This window comes from Manihot esculenta, chromosome 9, assembly GCF_001659605.2.
Source record: "Manihot esculenta cultivar AM560-2 chromosome 9, M.esculenta_v8, whole genome shotgun sequence".
NCBI lineage: Eukaryota > Viridiplantae > Streptophyta > Magnoliopsida > Malpighiales > Euphorbiaceae > Manihot > Manihot esculenta.
Window position 1 is genome coordinate 34,759,855 of NC_035169.2, and position 18,475 is coordinate 34,778,329.

Consider the following 18,475-nt stretch of genomic DNA (forward strand, 5'->3'; position numbering starts at 1 on the left):
TAAATAAAATTTATAACTTTAATTCTATTGATAAGAAACCTATTTTCATACGACAGATAAAATAATTAAAAAGAGAAAGGAATTTACATTAAAATATTTTCGGATTAATGTAATAAGTAGATTATTTTACCTATATATATATATGAAAAAAATAAAGTTAAATGTATTACAAAAACAGAAAGCGCTGTAATACTCCACTGCTTTGGGAGGTTTCACATCCATATATAATAATAAATTATTAAATAATTTGAATTAATTATTTTAAATTAAATAAAAAATAAATTTAGAAATCAGTTTGAATTTAGATTGAATGGCTTTCAATTAGTAAGAATGGATTACTTATGTGAGATAAGATGGAACCGACTGAGATACTAGTAAATTATAATATTTGAGAATTACGATGACATCGTAAATTTAGTAGGAGAATCTAATTGTAACAAAGACGTCATAAATTTAAATGGAGAGATTGATATATGGCTAATTGTAACAAAGACGTCATAAATTTAACTGGAGAGATTGATATATGGCTCCTTTGTAGGAAAATTAAAATTGTATATAATAGCTAAAGCAAAATTATTTTGGATCAAGTGAAAAATAGGTACAAAAATTATTTGGATCAGGTGGATTAAGTTGTTTTAATTGGTATCGGAGTCAGCTGGGTCAAAAAAATTATACAGAGGAACCGTAAAAAAAGGTTATCCATGTGAGATGAAGTGAAGTTACCTGAAATATTAGCGAATTATCGAGAGTTTAGTCCTGATTTAGCTTTTTATATTTTAAATATAGAAATTAAAATTATATAAAATAAAGTATGAAAATTAAAATTATATATAATAGTTAGTACGAAATTAAAATTATCTATAATAATTAATATGAAATTATTAAATTATTTAAATTAATTATTTTAGAATGAAAAATAAATATAAAAATTATTTGGAAGTGCAAACAGAATATTAAAAAAAATATTATGTAATATCTTACAAGTAATTTACTGGCATGAATTCTGATGATTTTGCACCTTCTTGGCTCAAGACTTAAATTTCATCGATAATCAAAAACCAATGCTTGGAATCCATATTCTTATATACAGTAAACTGTTTCTGAAAAAAAAAAAAAAAAAAGAAAGTTGAAAAATTCGCTTGGACCGAGTTACATGCATGAATTGCATGCACGATTTGACTTGACGCGAGCTTGGGATGAATAGAAAGTCTATTTGACTCGCTCAACCCAATTTGATTGAGTCGAACCCTTTTAAGTTTGAAATATTTTAATGTTTTTTCCTTTCAATTTGTATTTTGATAATAGAAGTAAGTTCAATTTTTTAATTGCATTTGCATGCCAATCTTCTAAAATAATCTTACTTAACAGACTACACATACAAAAAGAAAAGTAATGAACAATATATCAGTGTAAATAAATTAACATCTGTAGAAGTATATGTTTTAACTTATTTCGCAATCACACCTTTGATTTCAGTGATTGCTCAACAAACAAATAAAAGAAACCATTGAAAAAACTTCCATATTCTTTATATCATCTCCTTCCTAGTAGCTTATTTCTTGCATGTAAACTCCAGAAAAGGATCAAGAACTGGCATCTTTTGTATTCACAGAAGAAGCAACTGCAAAATGTGGTGCATGGCCAGCAACGTTCTTTTCACGTAACCTGCAATTGACTCCTGGAACATGAGTATTGCAGGAGGGACCTGATCCAGGCACCGGACCCCTCAGAGATTGGATTACTAAATTTTTCTCCACCAATATCTCTCCTTGTAAAGTCCTCGCACCTACCATTTCTTGAAAACAGGTAGCAAAAAGAAGGGAAACAATGAGCAGACGACAACCCATTTTATAACAACAAATAAACGAGTGAAACTTGATCTTTTCTTTTTGATTTCTTGATGGAGATGTTATAAAATGATGGATGTTGAAGATGAAGAGGTTTTTAATTTGAAGGCTAATGGAGCAACCATTGGAAGGATTATATAGGCAATTTATGAAAGAAAGATTTGATTATTTGGGTGTTTTGTTGACTTGAAGCCGCGGAATTGAAAGTTTGAATGGAGCTTTGGAGAAAGTCTAAATCAAAGACACAGACCTTGAATAACAAACAATCGTTTACAAATTTTTTATGCTAATGAATCATAGTTGAATTGAACGAGTCTTAAGGTACGAGGTGAATTTTCTGCACAATTTCTTCCCTTCCCTGGACGTAAGAGCCCGGTGTCCACCTCAACAGAACTGGTAGTTTCGGGTTTAAGCGAGGAGAATTGGGTCGGATCTCAACTCCAACTGATTGGGTTTTCATTATGTGCAGGCTTAATTTATAAAAATTCGTTTTTAAGTATCAATTGTTTATAAATTATTTGCTTTTAAATCAAAATGAATCGATAATTAAAATTTTGATATTTATAAAAATTGAATCGAATTAATTTTGATTAGAAATTGAATCGAATTGAATTGGTCTGATTCAATTCGATTCGATTCGATTTGATCGGTTTGAATTTTTAATAAATTTTTTTATTTTTTACAAGTATTTTAAAATATAATTAAATTATTTTAACATCTAATCTCTATATTATTATTGAAAATAATATATTATTATCATTAATCAATTCAGTTTATTTTTTTTCAATTTTTTTTAATTAAAATCGAATCGAATTGAAATAATTAAAATTTTTGAAATTAAAAATCAAATCTAAATGAATAAAAAATTGAATCGAATTTTTTAATTAATTCAATTTGATCGATTTTTTTTTATTTGAATCGAATACTACTAATCCTATTACCTAAGGTTTATAAATATTTAAAATTTTAAATAATTATATATTTAGTTAAAATATTTATAAGTATTAATAAATAATTAATATATTTAGTAATAATCAGCTTATAAATATATTTATTATTAAAATTATTAAAAACTATATTAAATAAAATATATTGTGAAGTTTTAAAATCACTGGAGAATGATAGGGTAACTTATTTGTTCAAATCAATTTATTTTTTTCATTAATTTAGTTTTAATTATTATAAATTTTAACATTCCTTTGGTTTATTTTTTCAAAGGGAAAGAAGAAAACTTTTTGCGATTGAAATTGGATCAGCTTGGCTTACTTCCATCCGATTGTATTACAGCAAACTATTTATATTTTGATATGTATATAGAAAAATATAGAAAAGTGAATCGGTTTTTATTTTTTTGTTTTTTGTATTATAATATTATTAAATTATTATATATAATTATTATTATATTATAAAATTATTTTTATTTTAAATTAAATTGATTTAATTTAATTCATATTCACGGTCGCTAGATTCATCTGCACCCATCAACCAGTCCGCTGCACTGTTTACTGTTGGACTTTCTTCTAACGTTCCAGACTCAGCTGCTCAACTCTATGGTCAATAAATATAGTTTTAAGAATTTTTTAAGAGAAAAAAAAATGCTTTTATAATTTTAAATTTTTAATAATTGAGCGACATATTTAAAAGAGGGTTTTTGTCACTTAAATTTTTTAAAATAATTTTTTTGAATTATTTTCAGAACAATTTTTTTAAGAGTTGTTAACACAAATAATTTTATCAAGTAATGGGAAAAAATTGAACAAAATGATTGACGTGTTAAAGAATCAAATATTAGTTATCAACTAATTTGATTGTAAAATATATAGTCATTAATTGGAATGATCAAGTAATAATTTAGTCTATTTTTTAATTAATTTCAAGATGACTGACTGTATGAGATGAGACATAGGGAAAAAAAAAATTCTTAAATTTTTATTATTTGACCATAAAATGAAGATTGAGAAATGGACGGAAAGAGGGTAATAGAGGAGAAATTTTATTACAAATTAAATAAATATGAAAATTTAAATTCTATTACAAATTAAATCTTTCATTGAACTGATATACAAATATTTTTCCCTCTTTATTGTCCAAATACTCACCTTTACACGAAAAATCAGCTCTTATACAATATATTCCTAATCAAAGCAATGAAAAATAAATAAATTAAAGAAAAAGAGGAAACTTTACATATTTGATGTCAGTCTTCATTACCGGGTGGCTTTCTACAGTGGAGCATCAAAGTATCTCTTTTCCTCACAGGCATCTGAGGAAAAAAAAAGAAAAACATAAGCAAATGGATGATGATGATAATAAGCTTCTTGAGTTTGTGAAGCAAATGCACTTAAAGCAAATTATGAATAAATCTAAATCTAACCATGAACTTTTCACAGTACCAGTAGTTTTATCCCCACAAGCCATATCTCTTCCTTCAACATTGCTGCGGATATCTGGCTTTTCAGTCGGTGTACTTGCAGTTACTTCAATGGAACTAACTTCTGAGTGCTCCTCCTTGATATCTTTTGTCTTCATTTCAGAAATATGCTCCTTGGTGTCCTTCAATAATGATTCACTTGGGAGATTGTTCCTATAAAATTCAAGCTCTGCTTCCAGATCTTTAAGCTCTTTCTCCTTCTCTACCAGGAGTTCCATATCATACTCAGCTTGCTCTTCCATCATTCTCAAGTACTGCAAGGCTTCCATTTGGAATGCTGCCTTCTCTTCTTGCAGTCTAGTAATCATGGCCATTGTTTGATTTGCTGCAATTGCAGATGCATTTCTTTCTTCTTCCAATTCCTTGTATAAAGCACTCAGCAATTTTTTGTCATGCTCAATCTGCCGTTTCAATCTATCAACCACACTTTCACCTTCAATTTCGCTGACCATACTTCCATCCAGAGATAGAAGAGACTCGTTTCTCTCAAGTGAGATTCTCCTTTGAAGTATTTGCATTCCTATGACACTAGAAGCGTCAAGATTCTTCAGTTCATCACAATTTAAGGACAATTTGGGACTCATAGAGACTCCTGGGCTCATAGGCACTCTAGGACTTGTGTCATTTAATGAATGCTCTCGAGCAGCAGATAATTGTGACAATATGAGCTTCAAATCATCACCGAGCCTTGAAGAATCCTTCCCAATCCATTGTTCTGCAAGCGCATCAGACAACTGCCTCCCCCTACTGCCAATTGCTAGCTTATAAGCATCACTAAGGTCCAATAAGTTGGGCATTTGTGGACCACTGTCGCTTGAGACAGGGTTTGTTTCTGCAGCTGTTTCAATCATTGTAGCAGATATAGTTCTTGTCTTGCAGATCTCTTCACAATCAGTCGCAGCTGTTTGCCAAATTTCCTCAGTTCTAGCAATACCTATGAAATAAAAGATTGCATTAAAAAAAAAATCCAACTTGTTTATCAGAACTACGTATTATAACCGGGGTGCTTTGACACTTTGTTAAATGCAAATTATTCAACTTCACGTTAAATGCAAATTATTCAACTTCACATTCTGGTGCTTTATACTCGAGCAGACACTATCATGAAGAAACCTAGAAGCTCATATGCAAATTATTTCCAATTAAGGAACAAATGAATGAAAGCAACCATGCTTTTATCCCATTACGCTACTCATATTTGGCATTTTTCAGAATTTCCTATGCATGGCAGATGCGTAATGTCAATATCACTTTTTCGAAAAAATCTTATTCACTGTAAGAAGAAGCTGCTTGCTTGAACTGCCAGCTTGCACCGCATCCCACGTCGAGAAATTACGATAATTCCAAGTGGAAAGTGGGTTCAAAAGTTATTTGGACCAGTTTGGCCGGCTGTTTCATATATACTAAAACTAGGAATTAATTTACACACACCCAACTTTAAGTTTATGCCAAAAATACCAACAAATGATCCACTCACTTGTATGCACCAACGCATGTAGAGAGAGAAGAAGAAGTTAACTTACAATTCTCTTCCAATCCTTGAACAGGAGTTTCCACTGCACTTGATAACGGAAGGACATCAACAACAGAAACAGGCTTGCTATTTGTTCCGTGAGCTGGGGTATATTTGTTTTCTGATGATTGATGAACATCATCTGCAAAAATAAGCTTGCTCTTTTCTGATGCTTCCAGTGGAGTTTCTCTGGCAACTGATGATGAATGAACATCCTCTACTGAAATAAGTGTACTCTCGGTTGATGCATCCACAAGCATTTCTTTGGCATTCAATGATTGAGGAACATCGGCTAGGAAACTACGCTTGCTCTCTCCTGATACTTCAACAGGACTTCCTTTGGAAGCAATTTTTGATGGAGGAACTTCATCAGTGGAAATCAGCTCAGGGAATACAGAGGGATCAGACTTGACCTCAGCTTGTAGCCTATCAAATTCTGCAAAACAATGCCCCATGGCAACTGTAGGTGACACAGAAGTCACTTCTGGATAATGGACAAGATCTGGCTGTCCAAGTGAGATTGAAATTGGAATCTGAGGTGCAGTAACCGCATCTATCAATTTTTCTGAGGCTAAATCATCAGCTAGAGTAATGATGCGAGGCTCATTCTGCACTACTGCAATATCTTCACTGGGACTAATTTCACAATTTCGAGCATTTGAGTCGTTGTCGTCATCAGAAAACATAACTTCAGATTCATTATCAGAATTGATATTGAGCTCTGCATAACCTATATGAGATAAATGATCAGGCCCACTATTTATTCTTTGATGGGTAGCTCCACCTGACAAAGATTGTTCAATATTCTTCAGGTTGTCCTGCTCATATTCAACATCACCTGATAAAAGGCCATCAAAATCAGCACTCTCAGAACCAACAATTTTGGTCTGCATCAACTTTTCGCTGTACCCTTTTGGAATCCATGGCTCGTTGCAACAAGAGCAGTGCCTTGGACTTGAAGTATGATTCTCAAGCAATGGGTCCTCATTTAAGCCAAAGCTAGAACCCTCCCCCAGCTTACCCACCAATAATCTGTATGTTTCAGCATTAGACTTGTTGATTGTGGCAAAAGAGAAGAGGCATGTTTCGCACATCCCATGAACGTCAACAAGTTTACCATGAGCATGACAAAGAACTAAGGTTGAGATCTCTAACTTATGTTCGCCACAGATCAAATCCCAATAATACTTCAACTTTTTATTGCCTAAAATATGATCAAGTCTTGAGCATAGCAGGCACGGCGTTTGCAGTTCGTAGTAACAAGCAAATTTTGTGATCAAGTATGATAATATAGCATCAATGAAGAGCATACAAATCAATAACCATTCAAGAACAGCAGATTCCAAAGCAGACTTGACTCTCTGGCATTTTTTCTGCGATTTGACAGATGATGTCCCACTGGTAGCCATACTCCAGCAAGAGTAAGTGATCCCAGTATCGATTGACTGAAATAGAACAAGCTCCGAGCCAAAATGTTTGATAATCCAAAGCAAAATTCAATACTGGATCATTTCAATGAATGAACAAGTAAAGGTTAGCGGCTTGCAAGATAAACTTAGGAAACAGGCCAACATTTCAACAAAACAAAACACCAGTTTTTGAAGACCTGGTAATTGGGGGGGTCAAATTGCCATTAATACTTTAAGCAAAAATAGAATCAAAGTTTAGAAGCTAAAGGGGTATATAATAACAAACCAAATGAATTCGTTTACAAGATCAATATCTAGCATATAGCCAGGATCAGAAATTAAAAAACAATAAAGCATTCACAGCAAAAATCTCTGCGAAATAAGAAGAAGAGAAAGAAAAATATCAAATTAAAGTAATCACAGTTAGAATTATTGATTGCAACCGAGAGAAAAGGGAGTAAAAGAAAAGGTTTTAAAGCAAATACTTGACTGACCTGATCCTGTGAGGAAGCCACGAAGCCAGCGAGAGAGAATTCGGAACTAGAGAGTCAATCAGAGTGACCAATCATCGTATTGAAGACAAGAAAAAAATCCCACGTAGCTGTAGCAATTGTTTCAGACACGGATTCAAACAAGAAATCAAACCAAATAAACAGTAGATAGGAGCTTTGTTTTATTTATAGAGTATTTGGATTACAATACAACAGTTCACGTTTTTTTAAAACATTTCTAGCAATATTAAAATAAGAAAAAAAAAAAACATAAAACATAAAACAAAAGTAGAACACCACGCCGACAATGCCAAAAAGTCGGCTTCTTGATAGGAGAAAGATGGCGCTTACCGGAAGTATGCCCTTTGAAAAGAAAAGTTCAAAAACATAAAATAAAATGAAGTGCCCTCGGCTTTTTTGGCTTAATAAAAACAAATGAACACCATGAACATTGCAGAACCAGCGCAGCAAAGATTCCCGCGGGAATTAACCGCCAGAGTCGTTAAGAGTATAATTTTTTTAGAAAAGTACGAGTATCTAGAGGAAAAATTATAAATTTTTCCTGAATGCATGAATGAAATAATGAGAGGTCGGTCAAATGATAAATTATCAAAAGGAAAAAAATCCCTCTTCCGGTTCACGCGCAAATGAAAATCATTATCTTACAAGCCAATGGAATTAGCGGTTGGCACGTAAGGCTTGAAGCAGTCATATATCGTTGGCCAGTGAGAATATGCGGTTGACCTAGTTAGATGAAAAGCATGTGAGGGTTATGAAACTCAAAACATTAGTACAAGCGACGGGGCTGAGTGGGTAGCTGATGTGATGGAAATGGGTTCGTTTGGCTCGAGTGGAATGATTGATTTGAACCAACTCAATTTAATGCGTGGCGGTTACAAAATTTTTGTTTATTAATATCCTCTCTTTGAAAATTTTTAATATTTTTTAAAAATTTATTATCTAGTTTTTATATTATAAATAAATTTATTAATTAATTTTAATTATTATATATATTGTAAAAAAATTTTAAAATATTTTTAATAAAAATAAATAAATTAATAATTTTTTATAAAATTAAGAAATTAATTAATAATTTTTTAAAATTATAATAATTAAATAATAAAATATTTAATTGTTTCGTGATAAAATTTTTCAAATATCTAGTTAGTGAGTTTTTTATAATATATAAAGTAAATAATAATTTTTCCTATTTTTCATTTGAAATTTACCACTGGATTGATTTTGATTCACGAGAAAAGAATTATCTCTTGAATTTTAAATAAATTTTATATTCCAGTTACAATTGGAGATTAATATTTTTTAATATAAGCATACAAATAAGTGGTGCAACTTAAATAAAAAATTGAAAAATTTTACATTAATTTCTAAAAATAATAATAATAATTTTTTAAAAAATAAATAAATAAGTAAAAGAAATAAAATATTTCCAAAGAATGTAAAAAATAATTTTAATAGAATCTACCTTTTTGTTTTTACCACTTTCAATTAAAATCAGAGTGTCCATTGAGTATTTGGTGGATTGAGCTTAAAACTGGATAAAAAAATTAAAAAATAAAATTTTAGAGTTTATGAAAATTAAATCAAATTGAATTTTAAAAAATTAATTTATTTAATTTAATTTAATTTATTTCGATTTAATTGATTCAACTTTTTAATAAAATTTTTACTTTTTAACACTTTATTTTTAATATTTTAAAATTTAATTAAAATATTTTAATTTTAATTATAATTTAATATCTTTATATTATTAAAAATAATATATTATTATTATTAATTAATTTAATTTAATTTTATTAATTTTTTTATTAAAATATCGAAATGAATAGAAATAATTAAATTTTTTAAAAATAAAAATTAAATAAAAAAATAAAATATTAAATTAAACTTTGAAATTAATTCAATATCATTAATTTTTTTATTAAAATCAGATACTATTCTCTCCTAATATTACCATTGCGTAAGGTGAATTCTTAATATTTTTATATTATTAAATATACACTAAAATTATTAATTAAGTGATAGTTTTATTCAAAATACATTTATAAGCAATGCAATACTACAATTTGAGGTTATTAAAGATTAATACCTACGTATTTTAATTTAAAATTTAAAAGATTAATATCAAATCATAATTTTTATCTTATTTTAGTTTCGATTTCACTTCTTGTTCTAATTTTAATTTTTATATTTTAATTTAATTCGATATAATTTCTATTCAATTTAACCTTTGATTTTTAATTTTAAAATATTAAGTTTTTAATTTCTAGATAAAATTAATTAATTTTAATTTTTAATTAAACCAGATCCTTTCTAATTTCAAATTACATTGTGGTGGAGTTAGGTGACCGTTGGATATATATATATATATATATATATTTCTCTCAAATATATATATTATTCATAAAATTATTGCATATTATTATAATTTTTAACGTGTACATCATTGTTTTATTTTTTAAATTAAGTTTATATATATATTATTTTGAAAGCTAATTGTTCTTACTGTTATTGTTAACTTTGGCTTTTTAATTAATAAAATCATATTATTAAATTTTTTTCTATCAAATTATACATATATAGAAAATAGAAATAACTACATAATTCTTGCAATAAATTATAAGTAGTAATTTCATATAAATATATACATATAAAAAGATTTTTCCATTAATGTATAAAATTTTAATAATTGAAAATATATTCACAGCCGAGAGGTAAAATTTTTTTTATTATTTATAGATGCTTAGTGTTGATATTTAAATTGAAATATAATATTGTTAAGATGAAAATTAATTTTATTTGTTTCCAAAATAATATTCATTATTTATCTTAAAATATACTTATTTTTTAATTTATTTTAAATTATAAATAACCATTTTAGATTTAGAATTCGATTTTATTAGTTGGTTTTTATAATATAACCTTATTTAATATGAATTTAAAAAGTTAAATTTATTAAATTAAAAAATAATAGAATAATATATGTGGAGAGTATATTAGTTTCAAGAATAATTTTAATATCATTGAATAATTTCATAAAAAAAAGCAATATAAAATTAACTTTTTAAAATATTTTAATTAATTTTTTAATCTATGCAAAAAATAAATAAGTTTTTTTTTTAAAAAATAGGAGGAGTTTATGTTTAATATATAGACAATAAGAATATTTCATTTAAATATTAATTTTTTTAATATAAAAATTATTTTGTTATTTTATAACTAAGATATATTTGATTTAATATAATACTTTTAATTAAACATATTATAAAAAAAATTATGTAAAATAAAAAAAATATATATACAATTTCTGATAGAAAAGAAAGCCAAAACTCCAAACATTATAAAAACAGTAATTCCTAAAAAACCCCAAGAAAAAAAAAGGAGAACGCCCTTGAAAAATTAATTGACCTAAATACCCCGTTGTCTCTCCAATCTTGAAGCTCTGTATTTCCCTTCTCAACCCTCGCCACCCCACTCTGCCTCTTCTGCCCTTCTCTCTAATTTCCCAATCCCACCCTTCGCTCTCTCTTGCCCTTCTTCCCTTTTCTTTGATTTTCCGATCTTCTCCCTGATTTACCCGCCAGTTTTCAAAAATTCTGGTTTCTAGCTTCTTCCTCGTTCATTACCTGTATACTTCATTAATCCCTAATTCTTTGCTTCGATCCGTACTACGTCGTTTTCTTCCTCTGTCTGCACTTCACTTGTCTGAGTTTCGTTCAACACCCACTTCATGCTTTCTGAGTATAGTTTGTTTAAGGCTGCTTTCTTATGGGTTTATGTCTAGGGTTTTGATTTGCTGTTTTGCGCAATTTGATGTCAGGTACTTTTCTTTGCATTGACTATTTTCAATTATGTTTGTTGTTTTTTTTCGATTAATATCCGTTTCTTCTTGTAGTTCCTTAGCTATTTCCAGGTGGGTTTGGGCTGTGATATGTTCTGAGTTAGGGTTATGATTTTTGTTTTCCCTATTACTGTGTTGTAATTTTAGGCATTTTGGCTTTAGGCGCGATTTTGGATCTTTTGTTTTTGTTTCTCAACTTTTTTCCTATTGTGTGATTGATGTTTTGGTTACTGCTGGAATTCATTATTGTGGTTGGTTGTGCCCAATAGCTGCTGAAGTGAATTCTTCAGTGGAAGAATTTGTTGCCGTTTTGTACATAATTTGTACCTAAAAGTTAGGGTTTTAAATTTTATTTTCCTGTTCATTGTTTCCTTGCATCCTCCCTCAACAAACTGGGTTTTACTTCAATTTCGTTTCTTTGTTTTGTTGTTTAGATGGTGTGAAACAACTTGAACTAAGTAAAATTTGGGTTAATCTCCTTTGGTTTTTGGCATTTTAGGTAACAAAAAGTGTCGCTGTGATGATTGTTGATTAGGGACTTCGCATTGATATTTTCTTACCCTTGTGTTTAGTTAGATTGTGGACATTAATGTTTCTGTTCCATTTTGGAGCCATTCGGGACTTGTCATTCTGGTGACAGTGCCAATTTGTGATGTGAAAGTGTGATTTACCTTATTTAAGGTGGGTTGTTCATTTTAGTGCATGTGCATCCTGCTAAGCGTTTTGTTCTCTGGTCCTTAGAGAGGGGAGTGGTTTTGAAAGGATATCTTTTAACTTGCAACTTTGTTAGATGGAATAAATTTGAGATGTTAAGTGATCAAAAACTGTTAAGGCTGGATTCCACATCATGCATGTTCTTCCTTATTTTCGTTCTTTCTCAATGATGATCAATTCTATTTTGTTTGGCAGGCATATGGAGATACGGTAATCATATAGGTGCTTTGGTATCATTTTGCAAATTGGTGGTTTCTTCTGGGGCTGGGTTATCACAATTTTTTAAGCTTATTGGGATTGATTTATTCCATGGCGAACCATGACTTGATTCTTGGGCAAAGTCACAATTTAGGGCTTAGGCAGAATCAACAGTTGGTCTTAGGGCATAATCACAATTTGGGTTTAGGCCAGAATCATGATTTGGAATTGGGACAAGCACATGAGCATCATTTGGGTTTAGGACAGACCCATGATCATGAACTGGGTTTAGGACATCCTCATGATCATGAATTGGGTTTGGGACACAGTGATGACCATGATGGGGGTGCGGGTCATAGTTATGGCCATGAGAATGACTTAGGTATGGATCGCAAACCTGAAGAGGGAGATCGTGAGTTGGCTCTTCCTCCACAGAATCATGAGTTAGCTTTATCGGAGAACAATGAATTGGTTGTTTCAGAAAACCAAGAACTTGATGAGAACCTGGAACTAGCTGTTGACCAAAATCAGGATTTGGGCTTAGAGCCTACACAGGACTTGTCTATCGAGGACTCCCAGCTTGTAGTCCACACTCCTGTCATTCAGGCTCGTACACTTGCTATAGGCCCTAATTTCGAGCTCTCAGTAGGGCAGGAATTCCCAGATGTTATCAGCTGCCGCAGGGCATTGAGGGATACAGCCATTGCTCTTCACTTTGAAATGCAGACTATAAAATCTGACAAGACTCGATTCACAGCTAAATGTGCCAGTGAGGGATGCCCTTGGCGAATACATGCAGCAAAACTGCCAGGAGTTCCAACTTTCACAATCAGGACCATCCATGAGACCCATACATGTGGTGGAATTGCTCATCTTGGCCATCAGCAAGCCTCAGTTCAGTGGGTTGCAAACTCGGTAGAGCAAAGACTTAAGGAGAACCCTAATTACAAGCCAAAGGAGATACTGGAAGAGATTCATCGAGTACATGGAATAACTTTATCATACAAGCAAGCTTGGAGAGGCAAGGAGCGCATCATGGCTGCCATGCGTGGATCCTTTGAAGAAGGGTATCGTTTGCTTCCACCGTATTGTGAACAGGTTAAGCGGACAAACCCTGGGAGTATTGCATCTGTATATGGAAACCCAACAGATAACTGCTTTCAGCGCCTCTTCATCTCATTTCAGGCATCAATTTATGGCTTTTTGAATGCTTGTCGGCCTCTCCTTGGGTTAGATAGGACATTTTTGAAAAGCAAGTACCTTGGTACTTTGCTTCTTGCTACTGGCTTTGACGGCGATGGTGCTCTGTTTCCTTTGGCTTTTGGTGTTGTTGATGAGGAGAATGATGAAAATTGGATGTGGTTTCTGTCTGAACTCCATAACCTCCTGGAGATTAATACAGAGAACATGCCAAGGCTAACAATATTGTCGGACCGGCAGAAGGGCATTGCTGATGGAGTGGAAGCAAATTTTCCAACAGCTTTTCATGGATTTTGCATGCGTCACTTGAGTGAAAGTTTCCGGAAAGAGTTTAACAACACGATGCTTGTCAACCTTCTATGGGAAGCTGCTCATGCTCTGACTGTCATTGAATTTGAGGCAAAAATTCTAGAGATTGAAGAGATATCACAAGATGCTGCATATTGGATACGAAGAATTCCCCCTCGGTTGTGGGCTACAGCTTATTTTGAAGGGACTCGATTTGGGCATTTGACAGCTAATATAGTTGAATCATTGAACAGTTGGATTTTAGAAGCTTCTGGGCTTCCAATTATTCAGATGATGGAATGCATTAGGAGGCAGCTAATGACTTGGTTCAATGAACGCCGAGAGACCAGTATGCAGTGGACATCAATACTTGTGCCTTCGGCTGAGAGGCGTGTTGCAGAGGCTCTTGAGCGAGCACGCACTTATCAAGTTCTTCGGGCCAATGAAGCTGAATTTGAAGTAATATCCCATGAAGGAACTAATATTGTGGATATTAGGAACCGCTGTTGCCTTTGCCGCGGCTGGCAGCTATATGGTTTGCCCTGTGCACATGCTGTGGCAGCACTTTTATCTTGCAGGCAGAATGTGCATCGGTTTACTGAGAGTTGTTTCACTGTAGCAACCTACCGAAAAACATATTCACAAACTATTCATCCAATTCCAGATAAAACTCTCTGGAAGGAGTTGTCTGAGGGAGATCCGAATGCTAACAAGGCTGTTGAGGTTGTTATTAATCCACCTAAATCACTTCGTCCTCCTGGTCGACCGAGAAAGAAGCGAGTCCGAGCAGAAGACCGTGGCCGTGTGAAGAGAGTTGTGCATTGTAGCCGTTGCAATCAGACAGGACATTTTAGAACAACATGTGCAGCACCCATCTAATTCAAAACTCTCCGAAATTTGTTCTGTTATTATATTTGGGTATGTCTCCTCTGTGCAAAAGTACTTTAGCTTTTTAGTATTCTCGAAGTTTCTAGTAGATGTTAGGTTTGCAAGTAGAAGCTATTTATTCTGGGAAAGTCAGAGTTACGCAAATCAAGGTTATTGTATCCTGTATGACTGATGACATCAATAATGCAATGTAATGGAAGACTGCATTCATAATTGTAGTTGCAATATCAAGATGGTGATTCTCAAGTGTTTGGGAGTTCTGATGCGCGTTCATAATCTCTTCCCTCTCTCTCTCTCTTCCCTCTCTCTCTCTCTTCCCCCCTCCCCCCCAATGCTTTTAATTCGCTCATGGGAAGTTTACTGATACGTAGTTTCACAAGTTCTTTTAGTACATTTGTTTAGTAGCTGCGACCTGGGAAGTCCAGGAGAACGAAGTAGGATCGACTGATTAGCGAGTGCAGTGCAAGATATTACTGCAATGGATGGAAAGCTTGAGGGCGCTTTGGTTCACCAACATGGAGTTGCAATTATGAAGGATATCTATCAACAATACGTGGAGTGATTTTTATTTATTTATTTTAAATTACACAAGTGAATGTAGCAAATCCATGATCATTTAAGCTCTCCTCATTTCCTTGTAAATTTTACAGCAACATATGATGTCTGGCTGTTGGGATGTAACCTGAACTACAGGCTGTGTCCTGAACCTGACGACATTTTGCATTGCATTCCGAAAGGTTTAGTTTTTTGATAAAGCTCACCATGAAAGCAAAACGGAAAAAACTAGGTTCCAATTCAAAGCAAATTTCACCATTCCTCTTTGGGTAAATTACATCTGTTGATGAACTTTTTTTTTTTTTTTTTTAAGGTTTGTAACATTAAGGTACTTAAACTTCAATTTGTAACCAAAAAAACCTTTCAACTTTAATTTAGATAATATAAAAACTTTTGTTCCCATATAATCATCAATTTTTTAGCTATGAAAACGGATCTGATATATTAAATAAAAAAAAAACTTGAAATATCTTAGATATCTTCTCATAAAAATCTCTCTCTCACTTAGTTCATCTCTCTTCTTCTTCAAACCACAACTATTCCTCTTTATTCCTACTCATCTCCACACAATGTTTTTTTCCAAATTCTCCACTGTTTCTTGTTTTTATTCTTATTCTCCTCCCTCTCCTCCTCCTCCTCTCTTCTTCTCCTTCTGATCCATTACAATCCAACTTTTTCTTTCTAAATTTCTAAACATTTATTTTTCGTCATCTTCTTCTTCCACTGATCCTTATCCAATCCTTTATTCTTTGTTTTTTTTTTTTCCATTAATTCTTCTTTTCTTCTTCCTCTTCCTCCCTCTTATTCTAAATAGGAAAAAATATCAAAAATTTAAATCTTGAACATATAATTTTAAAAAAATGTCAAAACCCACCAGCATTAGCATTTCAATTCATATACTTTCAAACAATTGTCTCTTATACAGCTGATTAGCAAATATATATACTTGACTAATATTGCAACTGATATCAAACAGAAGCAATATTGAGATCAATATCATGTGACCAAAATCCTTCTGAGATTGCCCAACATATCCACCTCTTTTCTTCACGCCCTTTATAATTTTCAACTCCTCTCACAACATCTTTAAATAAACCATCACTTTGCAGCTTCTTCAACTCCAAACTTTCCTTCAAATTTTTTTTAAAAAAAAATCCATAATTTCCAGCTCAAACTCAAACTTCTCCTTATCCTTCATTAGTTCATTAAGCAGTTCCTTGGCCCATTGGTGCCTCATGTCAGGGTCATAGAGTTTTCAGGGACCAAAACTGTAATTTTCCAACATTGGAATTCCTAGAAAGCAATATTAGGATAAAATAGTAGAAATTAGTAGGAAGATAATGGCCGAGACAGTTTGTTGTAATTCCTTTCCATGTATTTGTTTTAGGGGGGGTGTCATATGAGACATGTTGATGTCTCCTCCTGCCATAGGCCAAGTTGTTCTTAAGGCTCTTTAGGGGGGAGTGACTAGTTGGCCACCAGCTGGGGCTGGGCCCAGTTGGCTACCGTAGGCCTACGGAGATCCAAACTGTACCTTCACTCCTTGTAGACCGTCTCCCCTGTCTACAAGGGAGGTGAGAATTATTGTAACGATTGCATCAATGATAATGTATAATTACTATTTTGCCCCTATAATAAAATAAGTAGCCTGTTCATGAATTCTCATGTTCAATTCTTATCTTTTGTGCCTACTGTGAGGCTTCTAATGGAATGCTGCCTGTTGGCTTCGCTATTCGCTTAAATGACCTTTACTAATCAGGGTACTCATGTTCACAGGGTATCGGGTGATTCTTAAGGCTGACTTGGCTTGAAGGTGTTCAAGTCAAGTGCCGCACGGTTCCAGGCGATGGCTGAAATCTGAAACCGTGACAATTGGTATCAGAGCAAGAAAGATCTGCGAGCAATATAAAGCAATGACAAAATTTAGCACACACACGAAGGCCCTTGAGAGAAGGGTGAGAACGGTGCTACCTGGTTGGATGTCTATGCCACCCAAGAGGGGAAGGTATTGGAGATTGATTCTGGCTAGACTGGCCATATTAACTAGAGGTGCTGCACGCTCCACTGGGGACACCATTGGGAGAGAGGTAGTGACCTAGTACTACACACTCCATTGGAAATGTCTTCTGGAGAAAGGGTAGTGACTAGGTGCTACATACTCCCTTTTGTGACCCTTGGAGAGAGAGTAATGACCTCAGGGTATAGTGATAAGGGGGAGGATGAGCCAATAGAGCTTGAGGCCATCTGAGAATCCCGAAACCATTCCACTCAAAATTGAGGCAAGAGGCCTCCTGAGACGGAATTGAGGCAAGAGGCCTCCCGAGATAGAATTGAGGCAAGAGGCCTCCTGAGACAAAATTGAGGCAAGAGGCCTCCTGAGACAAAATTAGAGGCAAGAGGCCTTCTAAGACAAAATTGAGGCAGTGACCTCTCATGTATTTTGTTTTACTTGCAGGTATGGTGCAATAATATTAAATATGACATAGGAAAGACTATGACCAATACTTCAGAAGTGATCCAGAGGAACAATTATCAATGGCGTGAATCATGAGCTATTGCCTATGAAGTAGGCACGGGTGGAATCCCAAAACTTCAGTCCTTGTTGTGGAATGGAGGTAAATAATTTTTCTCTTCAATATGAACTTTTGCATTAATATTATTGGGATTGGTGACTGTGCAGACATATAAAGAACAACGTTTGTGGGATCAAGCTATAAAGCTAAATCTATTCCAAAAATGAAAGGGTAAAGTCCCATGAATAGAGAGTGTTCACTCTATACATGAAAAGGGGGATATGAAATGATAAGCCCCAGTTTTACTACAAGCATGTAACATTTGCTATTCAAGAGAGTTGGTAAACTCCAACAAGGTGTTCATAAGGAAAGTAACTTTTCAGCATCTATGGATGGCACAAGAGGACGTGGCACTTGATTTTTAATAGAGTAAGCAGAGTGTGACAGCAATTCATGAGATATGACTGAGCTTAAAACCTTCCTGAAGAAGGTCAGAACCTGGAGGATTATGGTGTAGAGTAAAGGGCAACCAATATTGAGTTGGTTCTATTACCAAGGAATTGAAGGAA

The 18,475-nt window shown here is 33.0% G+C and overlaps 2 protein-coding genes across 6 annotated transcripts; one reads left to right on the forward strand and one right to left on the reverse strand.

Annotated features, from left to right (window-relative positions):
• Positions 1-3,809: 3,809 nt before the first annotated feature.
• Positions 3,810-8,249, reverse strand: LOC110623501 (myosin-binding protein 1). Of its 5 annotated transcripts, none has more exons than XM_043960426.1 (5): positions 8,043-8,249; positions 7,695-7,801; positions 5,802-7,251; positions 4,241-5,212; positions 3,810-4,110 (listed from the first exon to the last, which is right to left on the reverse strand). In XM_043960426.1, the coding sequence occupies exons 3-5, from the start codon at positions 7,198-7,200 to the stop codon at positions 4,070-4,072; spliced, it is 2,412 nt and encodes an 803-aa protein (XP_043816361.1). In that variant the 5' UTR covers positions 7,201-7,251; positions 7,695-7,801; positions 8,043-8,249; the 3' UTR covers positions 3,810-4,069. The 5 variants fall into 5 exon arrangements, with proteins under 5 accessions (XP_043816361.1, XP_021624168.1, XP_043816360.1 ...); XM_021768476.2 differs by having other exon boundaries at positions 5,802-7,293; positions 8,043-8,248; XM_043960425.1 differs by lacking the exon at positions 8,043-8,249 and having other exon boundaries at positions 5,802-7,293; positions 7,695-8,016.
• A 2,841-nt stretch (positions 8,250-11,090) lies between these two features.
• LOC110622910 lies at positions 11,091-15,084 on the forward strand. Its single transcript, XM_021767631.2, has 2 exons — positions 11,091-11,529; positions 12,460-15,084. The coding sequence occupies exon 2, from the start codon at positions 12,574-12,576 to the stop codon at positions 14,827-14,829; it is 2,256 nt and encodes a 751-aa protein (XP_021623323.1). The 5' UTR covers positions 11,091-11,529; positions 12,460-12,573; the 3' UTR covers positions 14,830-15,084.
• The last annotated feature ends 3,391 nt before the right edge of the window (positions 15,085-18,475 follow it).